Source organism: Leptonychotes weddellii, chromosome 7 (assembly GCF_054177405.1).
Source record: "Leptonychotes weddellii isolate Sample4059 chromosome 7, ASM5417740v2, whole genome shotgun sequence".
In the NCBI taxonomy this organism is placed as follows: Eukaryota; Metazoa; Chordata; class Mammalia; order Carnivora; family Phocidae; genus Leptonychotes; species Leptonychotes weddellii.
The window spans coordinates 113,526,705-113,548,123 of NC_138375.1; the positions used below are offsets into that span (position 1 = coordinate 113,526,705).

The 21,419-nt window shown below is 42.0% G+C and overlaps 1 protein-coding gene across 1 annotated transcript in view; it reads left to right on the top strand.

Annotated features, from left to right (window-relative positions):
- The first annotated feature begins 9,034 nt into the window (after positions 1-9,034).
- TRPC7 (transient receptor potential cation channel subfamily C member 7) overlaps positions 9,035-21,419 on the top strand; it is a 118,471-nt gene continuing 106,086 nt past the window's right edge. The window contains exon 1 of the mRNA XM_081827024.1: positions 9,035-10,312. Within this exon, the coding sequence (XP_081683150.1) occupies positions 9,560-10,312 (753 nt within the window). The 5' untranslated portion in view covers positions 9,035-9,559. The remainder of the gene's footprint in view (positions 10,313-21,419) is intronic.

Below are 21,419 nucleotides of genomic sequence, written 5' to 3' on the forward strand. Positions count from 1 at the left end.
ATTTTACCCAATAAAACACAATCATTTACAATGGAAAGCTTGTATAGAGGCTTACAGGAATAAAATTAGTTTGTTGTCAGGCATTTTAGAGAGTTTTAACTAGAGAATTTAACTTCTCTGAGTAAAGAGGGGAAGAAAACACTCAAACTTACTATGTACCTCTTAAATGCTAACTAACTCATCTGGGTGCTTTTTACATGTTATTTCAACTAATTATCACCATGCATTTGGAAAAAGGCATTATGGCCCCCATAATATTACCCACCATTTACATATAAGGAGACAGAGGTTCAATGAGGTTCAGTATTATGCCTAAAGTCACACAGTTAATAAGTGAATCAAAATTCCAGGGTCTTCCCCCATACACCATGTTACTTCCAGAGAAAATGGTAGTGGCATATTCATGAACTAATGCAATCTGATGTGCATATAAACACAGAATGGCATTGTGCAAAATACATTATATTATAAGCCAATTCTTTAACCCTAAGTATTATGTTTACAAACAGAGACTGTCTTTATAGACTGTGAGTTGTTAATCCATGAGTTGATTTCAAAGAATAAGCATTCTGATTTATTGTTCAGTGACAGAGGTAGATCCTGGGAGTAATCCTGGTTTTTTGGAGACAGGCATTATTTCAATTAAGGAGGTTTCTCTCTCATGAGGCCATCACAATACTTTAGTGTGTAAGAATCACGGGCCATTTGTTAACAAGGCAATTGGTGAGAGTGGGGATTGTGGGGGAAATGGATTTCTGCATTAGGAATTTCCTTACCAAAAAAAATGGAAAGTTACAAATGAAAGCTAATCCTTTTAAAGTCTGGTTATTAACATCAGACTTGTTCTATACCACTGACTTCTTCCTGATCTTAGACAATGTTAAAAGGTCATGAAACAGAAGAGTAAAGTTAGGAGATGCATCACTCACAGAAGACAAAGTGGGGTGTGACCTTAAAGCTTATTAAGAAAAAAAAAACAAAAAACTACTTCTGTCATTCTTCAAGTTCTTCTGGTTTTAGTTTTCTTTTCAGCTCCCTCCCTGAGTAAACACCCACAGACACAACAGGTAGGAGATCAATTCATTCCTCATTTTTCATTTATTTAAACAGATGAATATTCCGCCTCAGGAGCCAGAACCTGCTGCCTTACCTAATTGAGGTATGTGCATGCCTCTGTGTGTGTGTGTGTGTGTGTGTGTGTGTGTGTGTGTGTGTGTGTTATGCACTGTTCTGGGATGTGAGAGGCGGCAGGTAGAAATAGTGAGGATCTATGGTAGGAAGGCAGAGGTGATACCTCCCTTTCAAAGCTACTGTCTGGGAGAAGGGGTGGGAACTACACCAACCCATCAGCACTCCACATGCCAGTCTCTCACACAGATCCTTCTCCGTCATGTTCCCTGGGAAATTTCCCCCAGATTAGGAAAAGAACGGTAAGGCGAGTCTGCCTCGGAAGGCGAGTTTTTACCATTGCAGCACAAAGGACAGACAAGCGCGCTTTCACATTTTCCCAACTCCGCTCACTTGACCAGCTCTATACTTCAGCACCACGGAGAGCGGCATCTCCTCAGCTACCACCCATGGGGAGCCAGATCCCCGCGACTCAACACCGGATTCTGGTCATCTAGAGAGGAGGGACCAGCCTGCTTATTTCTCCCTCAATGTAAGCAACTATGATGATTCTTTCATATTGATTTTTCCAACATAGGTTGTTTTCTTGCTGAAATAAGGAATTAAACTTTTATTTATTAGCCCTCTCCCTCCTGTGCATTGCTTGGATTTTTAGATGTAAATCTGGATCTGAAATCTTTCTTATTTGTTGGGTTGGTAGAGGAATTTTATTTTTTTTTTTACTTTTCCTTGGAAGTCTAAGTTTAAAAATCCATTTAAAATAGACAACTCATCCTGGTAAACCAGTCTTTTTATGCTAGAGTGCAGTTTTTTCTTTTATTCCTGGAAGAGAGTATATGTGTTGTCTGTTCTCCTACTTCACTATTGACAGCTTTTTAATTTGATATTTTTTGCGACTGTATTTAATATGGGGATAGGAAGAGGAAGAAGGCTATCTTCTAATAAGTAGCAACCATTAAAGAACTACAGGTGGGAAGAAAGAGGCTGTTATTTTTTCTTTCCTTTTATTTGTGGAAAATATGTCTTTTAGATGTCCATTTCAACATAACGAATATGCTCTTAATAAAAGAGATGTAATCTGGGCAGGGCGTTGACACAAGCTTTGAAACTGTAACAAAGAATCTCCTTTACATGTGAAGTTGTAAATTCACTTTAGTGTGATTGAATAGACTTAATCAAGATGTTATTGCCATTAATTGTAATTTAAAGGCTTAATGAATTCAGGGTAGATTTGAACGAGGCAATAATGATTGAACCTGTCCGGAGGCACTCAGTGAATTTTTGCCTCAGAATGCCACCTGCTGGTGGGTCCTGTTTCTGAACCACTGGACACGCATCAGATTTATGAATGAATACACATTAAATCCAGAATATTCATTATGAATATGATACAAACTCACTCTCTAAGGTCTTTTAAACAATGGCATTGGTTTAATTATTTAACAACTTACCAAGGTTCTACATCACAATTATAATTTCATAACAATTTATTTCCAAAAATACTTGCGCCTAAGCTTAGGGGCATACAGATTAGCTAACTCCTTCAGGCAGTAATTAACCCAGAAAAAAAACGAGGACTATGTGGAGCCTCACTGAGGCTAATTTCAGATACATGTGGTATCCTGGATGAGAGCTGCCAGGATTTCTTGCTCAGGAAAGGCAATCAACATTTGCCCCCAGATAAATATTCAGCATGTTACTTTATTCAGTATTGTCATTTCACCATTTAAGGGCCTTTCTTATTTTCATAGTAGTAGATGATAATTTCAGGCTCTCCTGTCACAAAGGTTAATGTAACAGTTAAAAGGTTACACATATCTATTTTATACCAAGACAAATCTTTGGAGGAAAAATACGTACCTGTAAGAACTTATCATTTCAGCTCTATCTGGAGATATACACAGTGCGATGCAGACATCCAGTTTCATAACTCCCCAGTTCCAAATAGACAAATAAGGATTAAAAAGAAAGAAGAAATAAAAGAAGCACACACAACGCATTAGTTATATTTGTATGGCTAATATAGAAGGTAGTTTGAAAATACAGAGAATAACTTCTAAATGATGTTATTTGTTGAAAATAAGTTGTTGATAAAATCATTTATTAGCATTCAGGAATCTAGATAATATTTTCAATCCAAGGTGCAATGGGAAAAAATATAACACATTATTGTGTTTGGAAAGCATATCTCCAGTAGAATTGTCTGGAAAGTATATCTCAATATAATGTATTATAATGAGTAGCAGAAGGATATTTTGCTATTCCCATAGGTCCTGAAATGGTAAGGTACATGAACTCATGTATACTTATGGGATTACTAGGTGGATACTTTCCTTTTATTCAAAATGCATGTGTTGTACAAGCAAATTATTGCCACTAACGGGCACCTGGGTGGCTCAGTCGTTAAGCATCTGCCTTCGGCTCAGCTCATGATCCCGGGCTCTTGGGATGGAGCCCCGCATCGGGCTCCCTCCTCAGCGGGAAACCTGCTTCTCCCTCTCCCACTCCCCCTGCTCGTGTTCGCTCTCTCGCTATGTCTTTCTCTGTCAAATAAATAAATAAAATCTTTAAAAAAATTATTGCCACTGACTTAGGTAAGAACTTGAATGCTATAGATCCATAATAATTATGATCATATTAAACTAAGACAGTTAGTAGTATCCAATGTTACTAGAGCACTTACTAGGCACTATAACTTATAGGTACTATCTCACCTCAACTTCTGATATTAATGGTCTCCTCTAGCAAATTATGGACCATTATTTATAGTGGAGCTGGAAACTAACTTGGCTTTGGAACTCATACCTTATTTTAAAAGTTGTCAGCACAAAAAGGCAATAATAGTTACAGGATCATATGGCTCCTATATTTGTAAACATTAACACCTCTATTTTATTGGTCTTCTTTAATGACCAACCCAAATTCAAGTATTTAAGAACTGGTTACGTTATTTGACCATGCACCATATGCCAGGCATCAGGGGTATGAGGGAGGCACCAGGTACATACGCCATATAAACAAGTAATTCCCCTGTCCTCAAGGATCCTGCACTCTAATGAAAAAATTCACAGTCTAAAGAAATTTAGAAAAAAATGGAGGAGGAAGAGGGATGGCAGTAGCATACCAGCCCAAAGCATTGGCTTTGAAACCAAACAGATGAGACTCCTAATAGTGGATCTACCACTCACAAGTTATGTAGCCTTAACAAAAGTGGTTAATTTATCTCAGCCTCATTTCACCATCTGTTAAATGGGAATGACAATAACATCTGTATCATGTAGTACTTTATGAGAATTTAAAATGATAATACATGTAAAGTACTCAGCATAGTACCTGCAACGTGGTTAATGTGTAATAAATGTTAATCATTCCGATTAGTCACTGAGGAAAACAGCTAAGCTTATCATACGATTTGTGTGAATTAAAACAATAATTCGTATAAAGCACTTACCAGAGTGTCTGGCACATGGCAAATGTGTAATATGTTAGCTATCACTATTATACAGTCATTTAGAAAAATTGCTAAGCTGACAGTATCCGTGGAGAGTAAAACGTAAGTCAATTTATAGTCATTTACTTAAGTGTACTGGTATGTAAGTTTTGATCATTACTGTCATGGACATTTGCATAAGGCTTCATAGTACCCAGGACATTTGATATACATTACTGCATCTTCACTGTGGTTGAGGTGCATGGAGGATGGATTTTACTATTCCCTTACTTTGGTAAGAGAATTGAGATTTAGGAGAAGATTCTAAATCACTTGAATATTTCATCACTGTTGCTCTGGACTAAAACTCAGACTATGTACCCTTGGGAGAGAATGCACAGACCAGAGCTGGGTTTTCCTGGGTAACTAGTCTAACTCCTGGATTTTGTTTGGTTCTATGTTCAATTGTGGAATGTTACAGAATGAATTAGTCTCAGGCTTGGGTGATTTCCACAGAGACCTATGGTGCATGGAGCAATTTTACAAAAAAGACAACAAATATCTCCAAAAAGACATTATCATTAAGTGTCCTTTTCTTCATCAGTAATTAATCACAATCCCTGTCTCCAAAATGCTTAATGGTCATGCTTACTTGCAGCTGGATTTAGGGTGCAAAATTCATACTTTTCATGGATCACTGACATCTGGCTTTCTTCAGACTGGCTGATGCATCTGTAAAAGCAGTTTGATAAAAATAGCAACCAAGGGATCAAGAGGGAGTTTAATAATCAGTCATCCTCTCAAATATGGTTTTGTTTCCACTGAAACCCTTCTTCTCAAAGACATCAAATGTCAATGTATGCATTTATGAAAGATGAAAAACACAGTACCCTAATTGAGATGTTTGATGAGTTTGATCACTCATTATCTCAATAATATATGCAAATAAAAAGGCATTTGCATTCAAAGTTCATTTTTAAGAAAAATATTAGAGTAAGGGCAATGAAATGTTAATTGGATTTTAAGGAGAATCATTTTGCTCGTTTTTGGTCCTGAAACTGACAATATCCCCATACTCGAACAGAGCAGCACAGCTGATTCATGAGTGTGAGTTTTGGCCACCAGCTGTTGTGAGCCAAATGACTTTATCTTTTTGACATATCATCTTTTGTGGATTCTTTCCAACCCATGTGAAATGTATGGCTAAAGCCTGACTATCCATAATGTCAATATTATTGGTAAGGCTAAATATATTCACAAGTATAAAAATGCTAAAATTGGGCAAACAGGGAAAGGTTGGTAAAAGAGTACAAATTTTCAGCTGTAAGATGAAGATCTAGTGTACAACACAGAGACTATAATGGTTGACAACACTGTATTACATAAACAAAATTTTCTAAGAGAGAACTTAATGTTCTCACCAAATATATACATGTGAGGTGATGAATGTGTTAATTAACTAGATGGTGGGATTCCTTCCACGATGCATACTTACATCAAATCACCACAATGTATACTTTAAATATTTCAGAATTTTGTCAATCATACCTTAACAAAGTTGAAAAAATAAATGTTTAAAAAGCATGATTAGAGAGATATCAGGATAAGAGGGGGAGTCAGAGCTAATAAGAAGCCCCCAGTGAGGTAAAAAGGCCCCCACCAATATCTGAACGAATTCATGTGGCTCCAGGGTCTGCTGTGAAACCCTTTACATTGGAAGCAGCCTCACTTCGTAGGATGCCCCAGTATATCCTTGTATGCATACATGACTTGAGGGCCCATAAGGTTTCATCAAGGCCAAATTCTCCTAGGAAAATAGCAGAACTGACAATTCTGTAAGCATCTGAATGTATCTCAAAGCTGAGATTTTAAATGCTGGGAAAGAGAGGCTTGTTTATTTCTTACTACATCTGGGTGTCTGCTTTCAAGGTCATTCAGAAAAATGCATGTCAAATGGGGAGAACATTTGACATTCTGACAAATACTAGGCACACACATCTATTTTTTCCTTGATAAAACATAATTATTATAGAAACATCAAGATTTATATGACACTCTACTCTTGCAGAAATTATTTGCCCTAAGGTTTAGTCTTTCTGCTTCACTTAAAAAATAAGAATGCTAACACCTTGTTTTTATGTTTGTTCATTGTTTGTCTGATGAGGGAAATTATCAAGAAATGTTTTAACATCCCTTAAGTTTTTAAGCTGCACTGTCTATGATATTCATACGGACTGTGAATTTAGATTGGGTACTTACATGTTCCTTGTGAAATGTTTCTCTGCTCTGACTTGGTTCAGTAGTTATTACATTTCCTTTGAATTAATCTCTCCATGGCTTGTTGCGTGTATTAGTTGTATACCCTTGACCTTGGAGTCTGACCTATTCTCCCTCTTGAGCAGACCTCTAATGGAAAAGTGACATGGAATCAAGCTGAAGCCCTTGCTCCTTCTAGGACAGCTGCCATCTCATCTCTGACACACCACTCAGATGCTCCTGAGTGGAAACTACCTTTTCTCAAGTTGAGTTGTAATGGCTAAATCCAGAGACGTGCTCCTTAGAGCAGTATAAGCCTCATCATAGGACACACATTCCATCAGAAAGACTATTACTCTTCTATGGGCTCAATTCCCACTTGTGTGTGTGTACCCAGATGACAGACCTTAAAACTGACTTCATAACATCCTCTGAAACAAGGCTCTTTGGGGATACAAATGAGGTGACTGCTTAGCTTTCAACTCAGTCTCTTCCTTCCCTCCGAAAAACCTGTAATAATAAATGCCTGCACCCTATTTGTAAGTCCCTGTCTCCTACAGAGGTCTCTAGAGGACTCCCAATCTACAGTCTGCTTTGGCATCAACAAGCAGCCTCTCTCCCTGGAATGATGGGATTGTTGAGAGAAATGGGCTCAGAGAAGCTCGTGAACGTGAATACTGAGAACCTTTTCCCCAGAAATCTTTTATCCAAATGCACTTTAGGAAAAGTGGATGGCAGTTCAGATCTCTTCCTAAAGGAACGCAGAGCTCTCTATTACGATTTATCACCCATGGTTACTTTTTGACGGAGTTACCCATAATTATTCCTTTTAATTTTTTGCAGATGAAGAAGCTACTCCACTGAATAGTTTAGCAGCTTCCCCCAAAAAGTGTGTGACTCAGCTCTAGGCAAGATTAGAGCATAAGCTCTGGCCTCCAAGTCTTGTGCCTTATGCCAGATAGGACACCCTAAAGGAGCTAACAGTAAAAGGGTTTGAGCAGGTCAAAAAGTAGAACAAGCAGAAAACAAATGGAGCCCAAAATTTTAAAAATCACAAGATTGCCACTTTTTTAAATCTCAAAACACTAGATTTAGTTTAAAGGTCTTCTTCTAGGATTACTTTTTTTTTTTTTATATAAATGGCTTAAGTAAAATAATGAGTATTCTTAATGTATGAAGACATGGACAATAACAAAAAGACTATTGGAAACACAGAAAATAGTTCAAAATAAATCCCCAAGTACTTACACTTTAGAATACATACTGTCTTACTGAAATGTATGCCATTCTAATATTATCTGAATAATGTGAGTAGGGGTAGACTAGAAAAAACAAGAATAGAAAGTATGGGTAGTGCCAATTGGAGAATCAGCTATTCAAGTTTGTAGACAATTAGGGATCATGTGGTCCAGGCTCTATATTATAGTGAAAGCATCCTGTGCCAGGGATCCATTCAAAGTCTCAGTGCTAGCTGAAGATGGGGTGTCTGACTCAGGCTCAAATGATACAATACCTTTTATTTTTCTCTAGTCTGACTTTTTAAAACCCTGGCAAACTAAAGATTAGGTCACTTGCCCAAAGTAACCAAGTTGTTCAAAGGTGGGAGGCTGGACTCCTACTCTAAGCCCTCTGACTTCAAAGCCTGTCTCTCAGTCCTACTTGTGTCAGCATCATACCCTGGAATAAGGACAATATCACCTGTAATAGGATCAATGCCAGAACTGCACAAGTAATATATGTGAAATTATTAACTTCTTAGTATAGTGCAGAGAATAGGTGCTTAATAAATGTTTAACCATTATTACCAGTAGTATTAGTATTAACCTCTACACTCTGCCACAATAGCAAAGAGCAAGTGAAAAATAAACCCAGCATCTAAACTGACCTGTTCTTCCATCTATACAAAAATCCAGGTTTGATCTGAGGAAGCTAGGGCTGAATTTCCTCAGGGGAGGCACTTCAGTGGCCATCAGTAAGTGGCAATGTGGCAAGCACAGTCCCCATATAGGATAGCCACCTGGACAGCACCAAATATGGAAGTAGAGGCGTGTGGCCATGCCTGCGTGTGGCAGGAGGGTTATCACAGTGAGGGAGTTCAAGGGGGCAATGCACCCAAAGCAAAGGCAGAAGTATCCGAGGTGGCCAAGTCTACAGCAGAGCCCTGGGGGAACTGGGCATGCCAACAGGCAGGAGGGTACAGAATAAAACCAACACAGTTTTCTAATACAGGTCACCTACTTATTCCCCTGATGGACCCTATCCCCACACAAAAAATTATCCACGTTGTACAGGTAAATTCACAGAGAAGCAAGGTATCAAAGCCCAGGGAAGTTAAGTGATGTGCTGAACTTTGCACAAATGGAAAGAAAATTCACAGTCCTTGTCCTGTTTCGACCACATTCCTAGCCCACACCCTCTCTATCTCCCATTATGCTCCCCCTGAACCCACATTTCAGTCTGCCACCATTCCTCCACCCAAGGTGTACAGATGCTGGATAACCGAATCCACATTCCTTTATATGAATAGGAATAGTTCAGGTTAGCCAACCCATCTTCATCTCAGTGACAGGAGAATGATTTCTAATAAGATTTCATAATTTCTCATAAGATCCCAATTGTGAGATTCTTTTTCATCTCAACAATTTGGGTTTGCTCTGCCCCTGCGGACCTTGTAGGCCCCTGGGAGAGTAACCAAGCATCTCTGCCTTGTACCCCGACAGGTTGGGAAGCAGCACCTTCAGAAACATGCAGCGCCGGCACACGACACTGCGGGAAAAGGGCCGCCGCCAGGCCATCCGGGGTCCTGCCTACATGTTCAACGAGAAGGGCACCAGCCTGACACCCGAGGAGGAGCGCTTCCTGGACTCGGCCGAGTATGGCAACATCCCCGTGGTCAGGAAAATGCTGGAGGAGTCCAAGACCCTCAACTTCAACTGCGTGGACTACATGGGGCAAAACGCGCTGCAGCTGGCTGTGGGCAACGAGCACCTGGAGGTCACGGAGCTGCTGCTCAAGAAGGACAACCTGGCGCGGGTGGGGGATGCGCTGCTGCTGGCCATCAGCAAGGGCTACGTGCGCATCGTGGAGGCCATCCTCAACCACCCGGCCTTCGCCCAGGGCCAGCGCCTGACTCTCAGCCCGCTGGAGCAGGAGCTGCGCGACGATGACTTCTATGCCTACGACGAGGACGGCACGCGCTTCTCCCACGACATCACGCCCATCATCCTGGCGGCGCACTGCCAGGAGTATGAGATCGTGCACATCCTCCTGCTCAAGGGCGCCCGCATAGAGCGGCCGCACGACTACTTCTGCAAGTGCAACGAGTGCACCGAGAAGCAGCGGAAGGACTCATTCAGCCACTCGCGCTCCCGCATGAATGCCTACAAGGGACTGGCAAGCGCTGCCTACCTGTCTCTGTCCAGTGAAGACCCTGTCCTCACCGCGCTGGAGCTAAGCAACGAATTGGCCAGACTAGCCAACATTGAGACTGAATTCAAGGTAACTCTCCCACTCACCACTCTGCAGACAGATTGCCCAGAGGGCTCTTCCAGGTGTGTCCAGTAGTCAAATGGGTTGTCTTCCGGTCTAACCCTGGGTGAGGGCCTTGGGGTCTCTCTGGCCCATGGGGAAGAAGGGGATTTCCTCAACCTTGCCAGATGTAGGCCTAAAGGAAAAGCAGCCCATTAGATGAAATATTTGAAACCACCTAAATGTGAACAAGAGGTGACTTAAGCACAAGTCTACATAGTAAAAGACAAGCAGCACACAGGCAGGATGATATTGCTCTGCCCCAGGGAGCTCAGGAGTGTCTAGGACACCTGTGGAGGTTTCCTAGACCAGGTCTGGGACTTCTTGATTGTCTCACCTGAATGGCTTTGATTTGTCTTGTCCAGCTCTTGATCCCATCCTGGACTGTGTTGATCCTAGATTCAGTCTCCTATCCAATGCTAGAAAGTCTTGCCTGCAGTCTTTCTCAGTTTAGCAAGCTATTACTATTGTTCTGTCAAGGGGCTAAGGGAAAGGTATGTGGAAATGAAAATAAAACTGTCTCTGTGTAGTTGGGCTTCTTACCTCAGTAGATGGGCCCAGTGCAAAATCCTGTAATCCAGCCCCCTGAGAATACCTAAATGACCACACTAGCCCGGGAAATGGAGACCCATCTCCAAAGTCCACTAGTCAATAGTGGAGTGATCCTGTGCTTTTACTGTCAACTGACACTTCTCTTTGAGGGAGGTGTCTAAAAACAACCATTAATATGGGTACCATTATTATCCTCATCTTTGATGAGGGCACAGAGGTAAAGAGATATCATGTAGCTGGTAAGTAGCGAAACCACTGTTCTAATCTAGGCACTCAGAGCCCAGAGCCAGCTCTTAGCTATTCTGGGAAAACTGTTCATGCACTGGGCTTCTCAAGGTTCATTAGTCTTTATCTGAATGATGAAGGTATTGAATACCCCACTGTGGAAGGTACACCTGGAAGAGTAGAAACTATAACAGGCTCAGCATTTCTAACCTACTATTCAGTCAGAGCCTATGATGCCTTTGGAGCATTTAAAAAGGTGTCACATGCAAGGCCAACAATGGAGCTGGGAAAGGATGTTAATTGCAGGAGAAAAGTTCATTGTCCAAACAAGATGTCCCTGCAAGAGCTGCCCCTGTACGGGACACAATTAGGTGGCCAAAGATGGGTACCAATTCAGCCAAAGGAGGCCCCATGGACCATGGTGTTCAGGGAGAACTCAAAGAAGGAAACAGAATGGGGCTGGGCCTTGCTGAGCAGGAGGAACTGGATCAGTGGGAAGAGAGAGGTGGGCATTTGGAGGAGGCAAGTGAAAGTGAAGTCCAGAATGGCCCAGAGCAGGCAGGGGACTGCCAAGAAGCTGCATGGGCCTAGAACAAAGACTTCCTTTAGGGGCACACAGGAAGAATGCTGCAGAGATGGCTTGGGGTCAGATGTCAGAGGGTTCTGTGTGTCAGGCTGAACACTTTGGATGCTCTCCTGTAGGACATGGAGAGCCACTGAAATTTGTGATTAGGGGGCTAAAATGATGAAAGCTAGAGTCGTAGAAATTTACTTCACTGGTAGGTTAGCTGAATTAGAGGATTTGGAGTGTGAGGCACTGGGACCAAAGGGGAGACAATTTAGGTGTGCATGCATGAGACCATGGAAGCCTCTCTAAAGGAATGTATCACCCACAGCCACAGACTGAAGAGCCAGGCTCACAAAAAGCTGTGGGGCACTGCAGACTGTGAATAGATGAAGGAATCTTATAAATAACTAATTTTAAGCCATCTGTTCCCCTATCTTGGACGCATCTACTGAAGTGGAAAAACTTCCCTAATCCTGCATTGTTCATAGCCTCATCTAAAAAAAATTGATGGGTATAGATGAGGGGATTACCCAAAGAGGTCCCAAGGAATGTAGCTATTGCCTGTTCTTTCCTTGTTTCTGTACAAGAAACTCCATCAACCAGCAAGAAGGTCAATGAAGTCCCAAGGAAGGTGGGTGGAGTTGTGCTTCTTCCCTCAGTCTCAGACTGAATCTTCACAGGCCATGTAAATAAATGGCTAATCCAATTAATTTAGATATTTCTGGCCCAAGGCGGGGGGGGGGCAGGGGGGAGAAATTCCAGAAAAAAAAAAATTGGATTCAGTTTTCTGGTTAATTGCACAATAAATAAAACAATGCTAGACTAACATTTGGAATTACATCTGAGCCACTTGTTTCCTTTACTAAAATCACAAGTCTGGCATATTTTAGTATGTATAGTATCTAAAACTGGAAGTTTGTGGAAAGCATGATATTTTGATTTAAAAAGTAAATTATGAAAATTAGAAACAATTAAGAGCACTACTAACATGATGACAAATGTGTTCTACAATTGCAATGCCTTACTCAAAATAAGAGCTAACATAAATACATTTGCTGGCTATTAACATCCCGCTAGTTACCTTTGTTTGAAATAACGTCTTTCACATTGTCGACAAGTGGCACATTATAAATTAACACAAGCGTTCCTTTAGAACTTTATTACTTATTCAACTATCCTTGTATGTGCATTCCTGATATTATAAATCTTCTCAGAGAAGAGATCAGCTTAGCCAAAGACAAGTCAATTTGTAAGAAAAGAATAAAGAGCAAGTGTGTGTTCTAAAATGCACTCTTTAAGTCTGTCCTGCTTTAAAGGGACTAGGCATGGCTGACTGTAGCCACGTGTATGTGGATGACCCAGTGACATCAGCTGTATAAAAAAGGTATCCAGTCCTGACTGGAGGTGTCATATGTCATCCTCCAGATCCTCTAAGACACTCGCTCTGGGAACGGCTGCTCCCGACTAGAAAAGCTCATGCAGGGACACCTAGATTCAGTGGTCTAGTCTACTGTTTTTGAGTCGCTGTAATTTATCACCAGAATAGAGTCTAGTCATTAACAAGATGTACAGACAATGTCCATGTCTCCAGTAAATTATGGCTAAAGTCAGATGCCTGCTAGCAAGCCAGTATTTTTGGTTTGGAAATGATGCATCTCTTCAAAGATTTTTCTTATGCCTCTCTCATTTTGGGGGTCTAAAAAGATAGGAAAACTCAGTGTGGCCAGTGAGACCTTCTTAATGCCTTGACTGGTGCTCAGTAATCTAGTAAGCATTCCATAAATTCTTGATGAAGGGAATGAAGGAAATCCTGAAAGCATAATCCTTCCAACTGAGGAAGCAAGTGATTATGTTTATCTATGATTTAAACTCTTCCTACACGTAAGAATCTAATAGAGCTATTTGATAGACACAGTGAGATGGGAAAGCTCTACAGAAGGTTACGAGGTGGTTACGGGGATCAAAAGAACACACATTAAATAACAGAAGACCAATCATATGCTGCATTGTATGGTGCCAGTGGCCACTAAACTCCTGGAGGGCACCACCCACAAGTGACATTTTGGTTAACTGGCTTATCTATAGAGGAGGAGACAGACACAGAGAAAGGGAATATCAGCACGGGGTGGGCTATTCAGAGGTGTTTCATCCTGATGGAGGCTCTCTCTGTATATAGAAAAATTAAGGTTGAGTTACAGTCTCTGCCACCAGGAACACAATAAGGTCTTTACATTTCTCTTGAATTAGTCTGGTTTTCTCCACTGATCAGCCTTCTGATAAAACTGCTGAGGATCCCCTTATTTTGCTGGTATCTTGCCAAACTCTAGGGCATCCTGTCTATGTGTGTTGCTTATCTACAGAGCTGTTGTTCCAAAAGGATTACAGGTGTTAATCTTTCTTCTAACTCAGAGTTATGCTAGCAGCAATACCGAGTGGGAGCAGGAAGAGGTGGAGAAGGAAAGGACAACAGAAAATTGGAAAATCATGGAGTGAGATTTAGGGATTTGGAAGGAAAGAGAAAACAGAGCAGGGACTGGAGGTATCCCTCTTGCTCTCTCACCTTTTGCTTAAATTTAAAAGTACCCCCTGTTCCCAAGTCAAGGAGTTATGGAAGCCCAAGAAACACTTTACCTTAGTTACTGAACACTTGGTCATCGGAATAATAACAAATAACAACAAATCTACAACTAAGAAGACTTTTCGTGTTGACACAATATCAGCATGGAGGCTGCTGATTGTGCAATTTATTCTAATAAACCAGAGAGGAGAAGAGTAGGGGGCAAGAAAGCTAAAGCTGTAGCTTCATCTTGCTTAAAGTGTTGATGACTTCACTGTATTCACAGGTATTATGAAAAAACAGATAATGAATTATGTATCAATGTTTGTGTTGCCATTTTAAGACCCATAAAAAAAAAAACCTCTCTGAGCCTAAAATACCACAGATTAAAAATGCAAATAATGATAAATCAGACCAATTTGCCACCTGCTATGATCTCTACTGAGATCCCATTGTGGAAGGTAAAGATGTTGAGATGGCAGTTTGTAATCTGCTTGCAAACTTATCAAAATGCAAGAGGAAAGAGGAGGGGAGAAGAAGGAGTGTCTTTGTATTGTGGTAGGGAGAGCTCAAAGCACATAGGAACTCAGGCCATATGGAGCCAGGGAGCTAGGAAGCCAAAAAGCTTGAGTAAAGGCCCACCCTGGGCCTGAGGCAGTACTGGAAGGTTGAATAAGCGTGTTGCTCCCAGCATCCAGTAGAATCTGTGTTTTGCACCTGTTTCTCATGCTTTGAATATTTTTAGGATTTTCAAATTTTATAGACCAACACCCGGGGAAAATACATTTCCTTGAAGTTTGAAAGCCTGGCTGGTAGTATAAACAAATGCCTACTTAACATGCAAGAAATGACTTGAAAATTGTTTCTTTTACCATCGGGAAAATATTTTTTAAGCTGCGAAGTCTGCAGGTCTTAAAAGCAAGTTGTCGGAGGTTTTTTTGTTTTGCTTTGTTTTTGTTTTTTTCCTTAAGAGAACCTGGCAGAAAACTCCTCAAAGCACTCACTTATCTATCAATTCCCAGTATACCTTCAGGGATCTGACTGTGTGCCCCAAGCCCTCTGCCTGAGCATCTGATGAGACAGAACATAAGCAGAGAAGGATCAGATGTCAGGGGATGAGCTACCGTGGGATGCCCCCAACCTGAGCATGGGCAGGTATGGTGCAGTGAGAGCATATATACCAGTCAACAGGTCCACACTGAGGCCAGAATCACTGGCTTCCATGTCTGAGAGCAAGATCCAGGGACTGGCTTACCTCAGGAGAAGGGATAGACATTACCTCTGCCCATGCTAGCTCCATCTTTTTCTATTTTCCTACCTAAGCATCCAGAGGGCATTTCACGAGGGCATTCACTAATGAGTCAATATAGGAAATGAGCTAATTAACATACCCTTTAATGACAATTTTTCATTGGGTCACAACTGATGCCTAAAGTTATGGGATTGTCTTCTTCTAGGGTTTATGCCAAGAATATGAGCCTCTAAAATACAGAAAGACAGTGTACATTGGGTGACAGGAATTCAGGTGGGATAAAGGAGGCCATTTGCTAGACGAGGACAAGGGCAGGAGACAGGCTCCAGTGAGCGCCCAGCGCAGCCGTGCGGCATTTCCTCAAGGCTGTAGAATGGAGAGCCAAGAGCTTGGCTCTGCAGACTGACGTGGCTTCCAGTCCCATCTCCTGGCAACCGTGCAATCTTGAGCATCTACTGGAAATTAGTTTTCTTATTTGGAAAACTGGGGTGTTAGAATTGTAACATGTCCACAATGGAATGCCTGTTTTCCCCACCCAAACACTGGCTCTTACCCTAATCTCTATAATGAAAACAAAATTCACCTACTTGTTCAGATGCCTCATCCCAATGAACCTCCAGAAAGTCCTGGCACATATTAGGTACACAGTGAATATTAGCTCAGTAAAGAAATAAATGAGTCAGTGAGTGAATTAATGACAATGTCCTCACAGGGAGCTGGTGAGGATTATATTCTTCATCTAATTTTATATTCCTCATCTAATCTAATCCTCACCAGCACCCTGATTAGATGAAGAATATAAAACTCTTGACAGAGAACTTGACCCAGAATAAGTACATAATTCTCCCCCAGAGAGCTCAGTGGGAATGAGCCCGCTAGATTTTCAACACCACAATGTTCCCTCCAATGAACACAACTTAAGTTTCAGCACCTCCTCTACTCAGTCTTCCTGATTTCTGCTAGGCTTCCCTACCCCCTGTCCCCGCCCCTTGAAGATCTTTCTAGAATTAGAAAAACTATAGGCTGTACATGCGAGCTCCACGGTTAAAAAAAAAAAAAAAGGCCAAGGGAATAGTTCCAGTTGGAAAGGCGCAGACCACTGAGAATGCTTAAGTCTGGAGTGTTGCTAAAACACTGCTGTGAAAAGAAATGGTGTGGGCAGGAAAGACAGAGGAGCAGAGGAGGAAGGAACTGGGCAGGCAGAGCTCCTGACAAATACAGAGACTATTTTTTGAAAAATATCTCCATGGAAAAGATTCATCACTACGCACAAAAAAACGGGGGAGAAATCATTTCCTCTACAAGTGCAACTATCAGTGTGAAGTATCAGAGATATGGAGAAATTGGAGATAGTTCTAGAGAATATCAGTCAATGAGTAGCAGCACAAATTACCTCAAATGGAAATGATGGAAATGAAGGACTTTTCTCTGAAACAAAAGTTACAATGCTATATAAATTAATCATCATAGGGTATCATTAATCAAGTACGCTGCACACCCCATCAACATGCAGGTATGTACTTTACTAGCAGCAAACTCACAGATTAAATGTGGAAATAGGTGTCAGGGGGACAGGATGGGAGTATGGTCTGGAGACCCAGAGAATATCACAACTGGGTGGACCCTACTTACAGAGCTATCTGAAAATCTGGCATCCTTGCAACAAACACTCATTAAGCCTCTAGTATGAGCAGGGCTCTAGGCTGGTGCTGGGATGAAATGATGAACAAGATTAAACAAGGTTCCTGCCCTGAGGACCTGATTGTCCAGGAGAGGGGACAGGAATTATTCAAACAATCATGCAAATAAATGGGGCTTTACAAATCATGCTGAGTGCTAAGCAGTAAAATAGTGGTTTTAAAAAGCTGACTTAGTGGGACAGCTGACCCTACGTGTATGTGTGTGTGTTTGTGTGTGTCTATGTGTTTTAAAGATTTCTCTAAGGAAGGGCGCCTGGGTGGCTCAGTTGGTTAAGTGACCGCCTTCGGCTCAGGTCATGATCTCAGGGTCCTGGGATGGAGCCCTGAGTCTGGCTCCCTGCTCGGTGGGGAGCCTGCTTCTCCCTCTCCCCCTCCCTCCTCCTCCTCCTGCACACGCACACTCGCGTGTCTCTCAAATAAGTAAATAAAATCTTAAAAAACAAAAAAGATTTCTCCAAGGAGACAATGTTCAAGTGAAACCTGAGGGTATGGGAGAGATAAGGAGCCAGCAGGGAATGGGAAGGATGGTGCTAGGCATAAAAAGTGCACATGAAATATTCAGCGCAGATAGGGGAAAGAGGCGCGTGTAAAGAACTGTGAGGAGCACCACAGTACGGGGAGTGGCAGGCAGGGCTGCAGGGGATAAGGGCACCGAAGCACGCCACCTCGGCCAGGGCCTTCCCACAGAAAAAGCTGGACTTCATTTCCGAGTAAATGAAGAGCCCTCAGAAGGTCTCAGTAGATGAGTGAGTGACTCCCGTGTGCAGTCTGGAAATATCCACTGCACCGGCGGGAGAAAGTGGACTGGAGGGAACAAGACGTGAAGGAGTTGGACAGCGGCTATAGGAAGAGGGGTCCTCCCAGGAGAGAGGTGAGCAGCACCCCAGTGCAGAAGAACCAGCAGAGCTCTACCTGCAGGTGGCTCAGCACAGCTGGAGCGGTCGCACAGTCAAAACAGGGGCCCAGCTCCCGGCTATTTCCAGGACAGCTTGCTTGTCTGGGAGCTGTGGGGACCCTGCTTCTTCAGTCTCTGGGGCCTCTCAGCGCTGCCCGGTGGAGCTCCAGCAGCGGAGAGACACAGAGGAGGAGGCAGAAAAGAGCCAGCTCCTTCTCTCCTCCGCTGAGGAAGCCCTGTGGAATAGCAGAGGGGCGGGAGAGTAGTGAGGATTCCAGCGATCCACCCTGGCCCCGGCAAGTAGAGAAGGGTGTGGCCCTGGCCAAACTGTTCATTGCCGGCTCAGACGTACTGCAAAGTGGGTTCAGCAGTGATATCCCCAGAATAGAAAGAATTCCACTGGATTTTAATCTTTCCAGTGCATCTTCCAGATTCTGAGGATATCTTTCTCTGCTGGCCGCAGTGACCAAGTAAACAAACATTTCATTAGAGGAAAATGACTAAATCCTATCTCATCTTTTTTTTTTTTTTTCAACTGGAGCTCATTTTAGCATCAATAAAGGTATGAAGTCGACCTCTTCCTCCGAGGTTTTGGTGTTGAGAATACCAGAGCAGGAGGAGACTGGGGACAGGCGAGGCTTTTCTGGGCACTGAAAATCCTCCTGGTGAAGCCCTGGTTGAGTATAGCGGGATAGATTAGCCTTGGCACTGCTGTAATGAAGTATCACAAACGTGATGACTTAACACACAGAACGTATGCTCTCACAGTGCTGGAGGCCAGAAGTCCCAAATCAAGATGATAGCAGGGCTCTGCTTTCTCAGAAGGCTCTAGGGTAAGATCCTTCCTTTCATCTTTCTAGTTTCCCTGGAGATCCTTGGCTTGTAGACACATCACTTGTATCTCTGCCTCTGTTGTCAAATAGTGATCATCTGTGTGTTTCTGCCTCTTATCCTATTCTCTGGAGGACATTCTTCTGAGGATCAGTCATTTTAGATTAAGGGCCCACTCTATTCCAATAGGACTTCATCTTAACTACTTATACTTGCAACACCCTATTTCCAAACAAGGCCCGGTTCCAGGGACGATGTTAATTTGGGGAGACACCATTCAACCCAATACAGTGAGGTAGAGCACCAAGCTGAGATGAACTGGGAAAGACTGAGACCAGGAATCCAAACAAACCCTCAGAGCAGGGCAGGAGAGAAGGCCAGAGGTCAGCTATTCTGGGAAGCCAAACACAGCCCTAAAACTAGGAGGTCAGTCTGGAAGAAAAGGGAGAGATTGCTGATGCTCCCTATTGACCAAGGCACAAGCTGAGCCAGCGATATTGCAGTTCTCTAAGTGTGTGTATGCGTGGTGTTTGGGGGAAGTGGGAGGTTGCTGACAGAAGCAATGGGGGAAACTCGGTATTGGGGCACTGCCCCTCTCAAAGACATTTTCAAGGGTTGGGTTTGGGAATAATGAAAATAAAACACACTGATTATAGAATTTTTAGAAAATATAGAAAAGTAGCAGGAACCAAAATGTCAGCCTTAATTCCCACCATCTAAGAATAATTCATATTTTGGTATGTTTTCTCCTAATGCTCCCCTATAGCCAGGTACAAAAAATTTGAATAAACCTATGACTCAGATGGTGAAACGTTATCATCATATCTTCATTTCCCATCATACTTTATCCTCATTCCCGTGCTCCCCCACCCCCAAGAAAGCCCCCACTTCAGTGTATTTAATGTATTCATATATAATGTATTTCATATATTTATGTTAATTATGAACATATGTGGTATTCATTCAAGAACTATTTCTTTTGCACCTATCATGTGCAAAGTTCTAAAGGTTGGGAACATTTAGAGACCATCAAAACCCTATAATCTCTGTCCTCTTCGAGCTTAGATTCCAATGGAAAAATATACTACTGAGTGTTTTTGTAAGTTACATAAAAGCGATTGTGGTACAAAATTATGACCTTTCGTACTCTTTCACTCGACACCATGTTCTTTTATGGTCTCTCCATGTCACTCTATGTGAGCCTCCTTCATTGCTTCTGTCTGCTGCCCAGTACTGCGTTCTGTGCATCTGCAGCCTTTCACTTTCTCATTCCCAGAGTGATGGGCACCTACATTGCTCTAACTTGTCGCCACCAATGATGCTGCAAAACACATCCCTGTACCCGCCTGCAGTCCTGTTTAAGTGCTCATATTACAGGCCCAGGAAGGAACACCCACGATTAATTTCACTCGGCCTGGCTGCCTGCCCCCCAGAAGGCCTGCCCCTGGGGGCTGTGCTTTGCCAATACTTCTAGGTATTATCCTGCCTTCTCATGTTTGCTGGTATGAAAAATATAGTTATTTTAATTTGCATCTCTCTACCTGCTAAGGAGGCTGAGTCTTTTTTTCCTATATTGTGTAGCCATGTGGGTCTCTCCCTTCTGTGAACTGCCTCTTCCTGTCATTCCTTCACCCATTTTTTAACAGGATTTCTGTTCGGAGTATTTTTAAATTTTCTTTCAGGAGTTCCTCATCTATTCTAAATATTAGGCCCTTGTCTATTTCAGACATTGCAAACATCTTCTCCCAGGCTATCACTCATCTGTTACATTTGTGTATGACACCCTGTTTTGAAGAGAAACACTTATTTTTGAAATGATTTGTGTATTTAGTCTTATTAAAAAACCCTTCCCCACCAAGGTCACAAGGACATTCTCCTACATTACATCTCTTTTTTCTTCTATTACTTTCATGGGTCCACCATTCACATTTAGGTCTTGAGTCCAACTGGAGTTTGTTTTTGTGTGTAGGGTGAGTTTGCATCACATTTTTGCCTTTCTCCACATGGTGAGCTAGTTTCCCCATCATCTATTCAGGAATCGGACTTCTGCCCAGTGATCTGTGATGCCACCCCGATCACACACCAATTCCCAAATACACATGTTTCCGCTTCTGGACCTTCTGTCCCACTCCAGTGTCCTCTCTGCCCATTCTTCTACCCATTCCTCCACAATTTCATTCCTAAGACTTTGTTTTATGACCCATTACCTGATATGAGAGCCACTGATGTTTTTCTCTGCATAGATTTGTTTTGTGCAATGGTGACAAGACTGTATAAACAATTTGGAATCCTGGTTTTCTTACTGAATATTGTAACTTTGGCATTGCCCCCATGTAATGTCAACACTTTATAAATAACATTTCCTGGAAATTTTTAGTGTCCTGTGTTGGGAATAAAACTTTTCCTCTACTGTGTTAGGTTGTACAGGTCAGGGCCTGTGAATTAACTAACAAAAGACAGATTAATAGGAGAAAAGATATAGTTTTTTTTTTTTTTT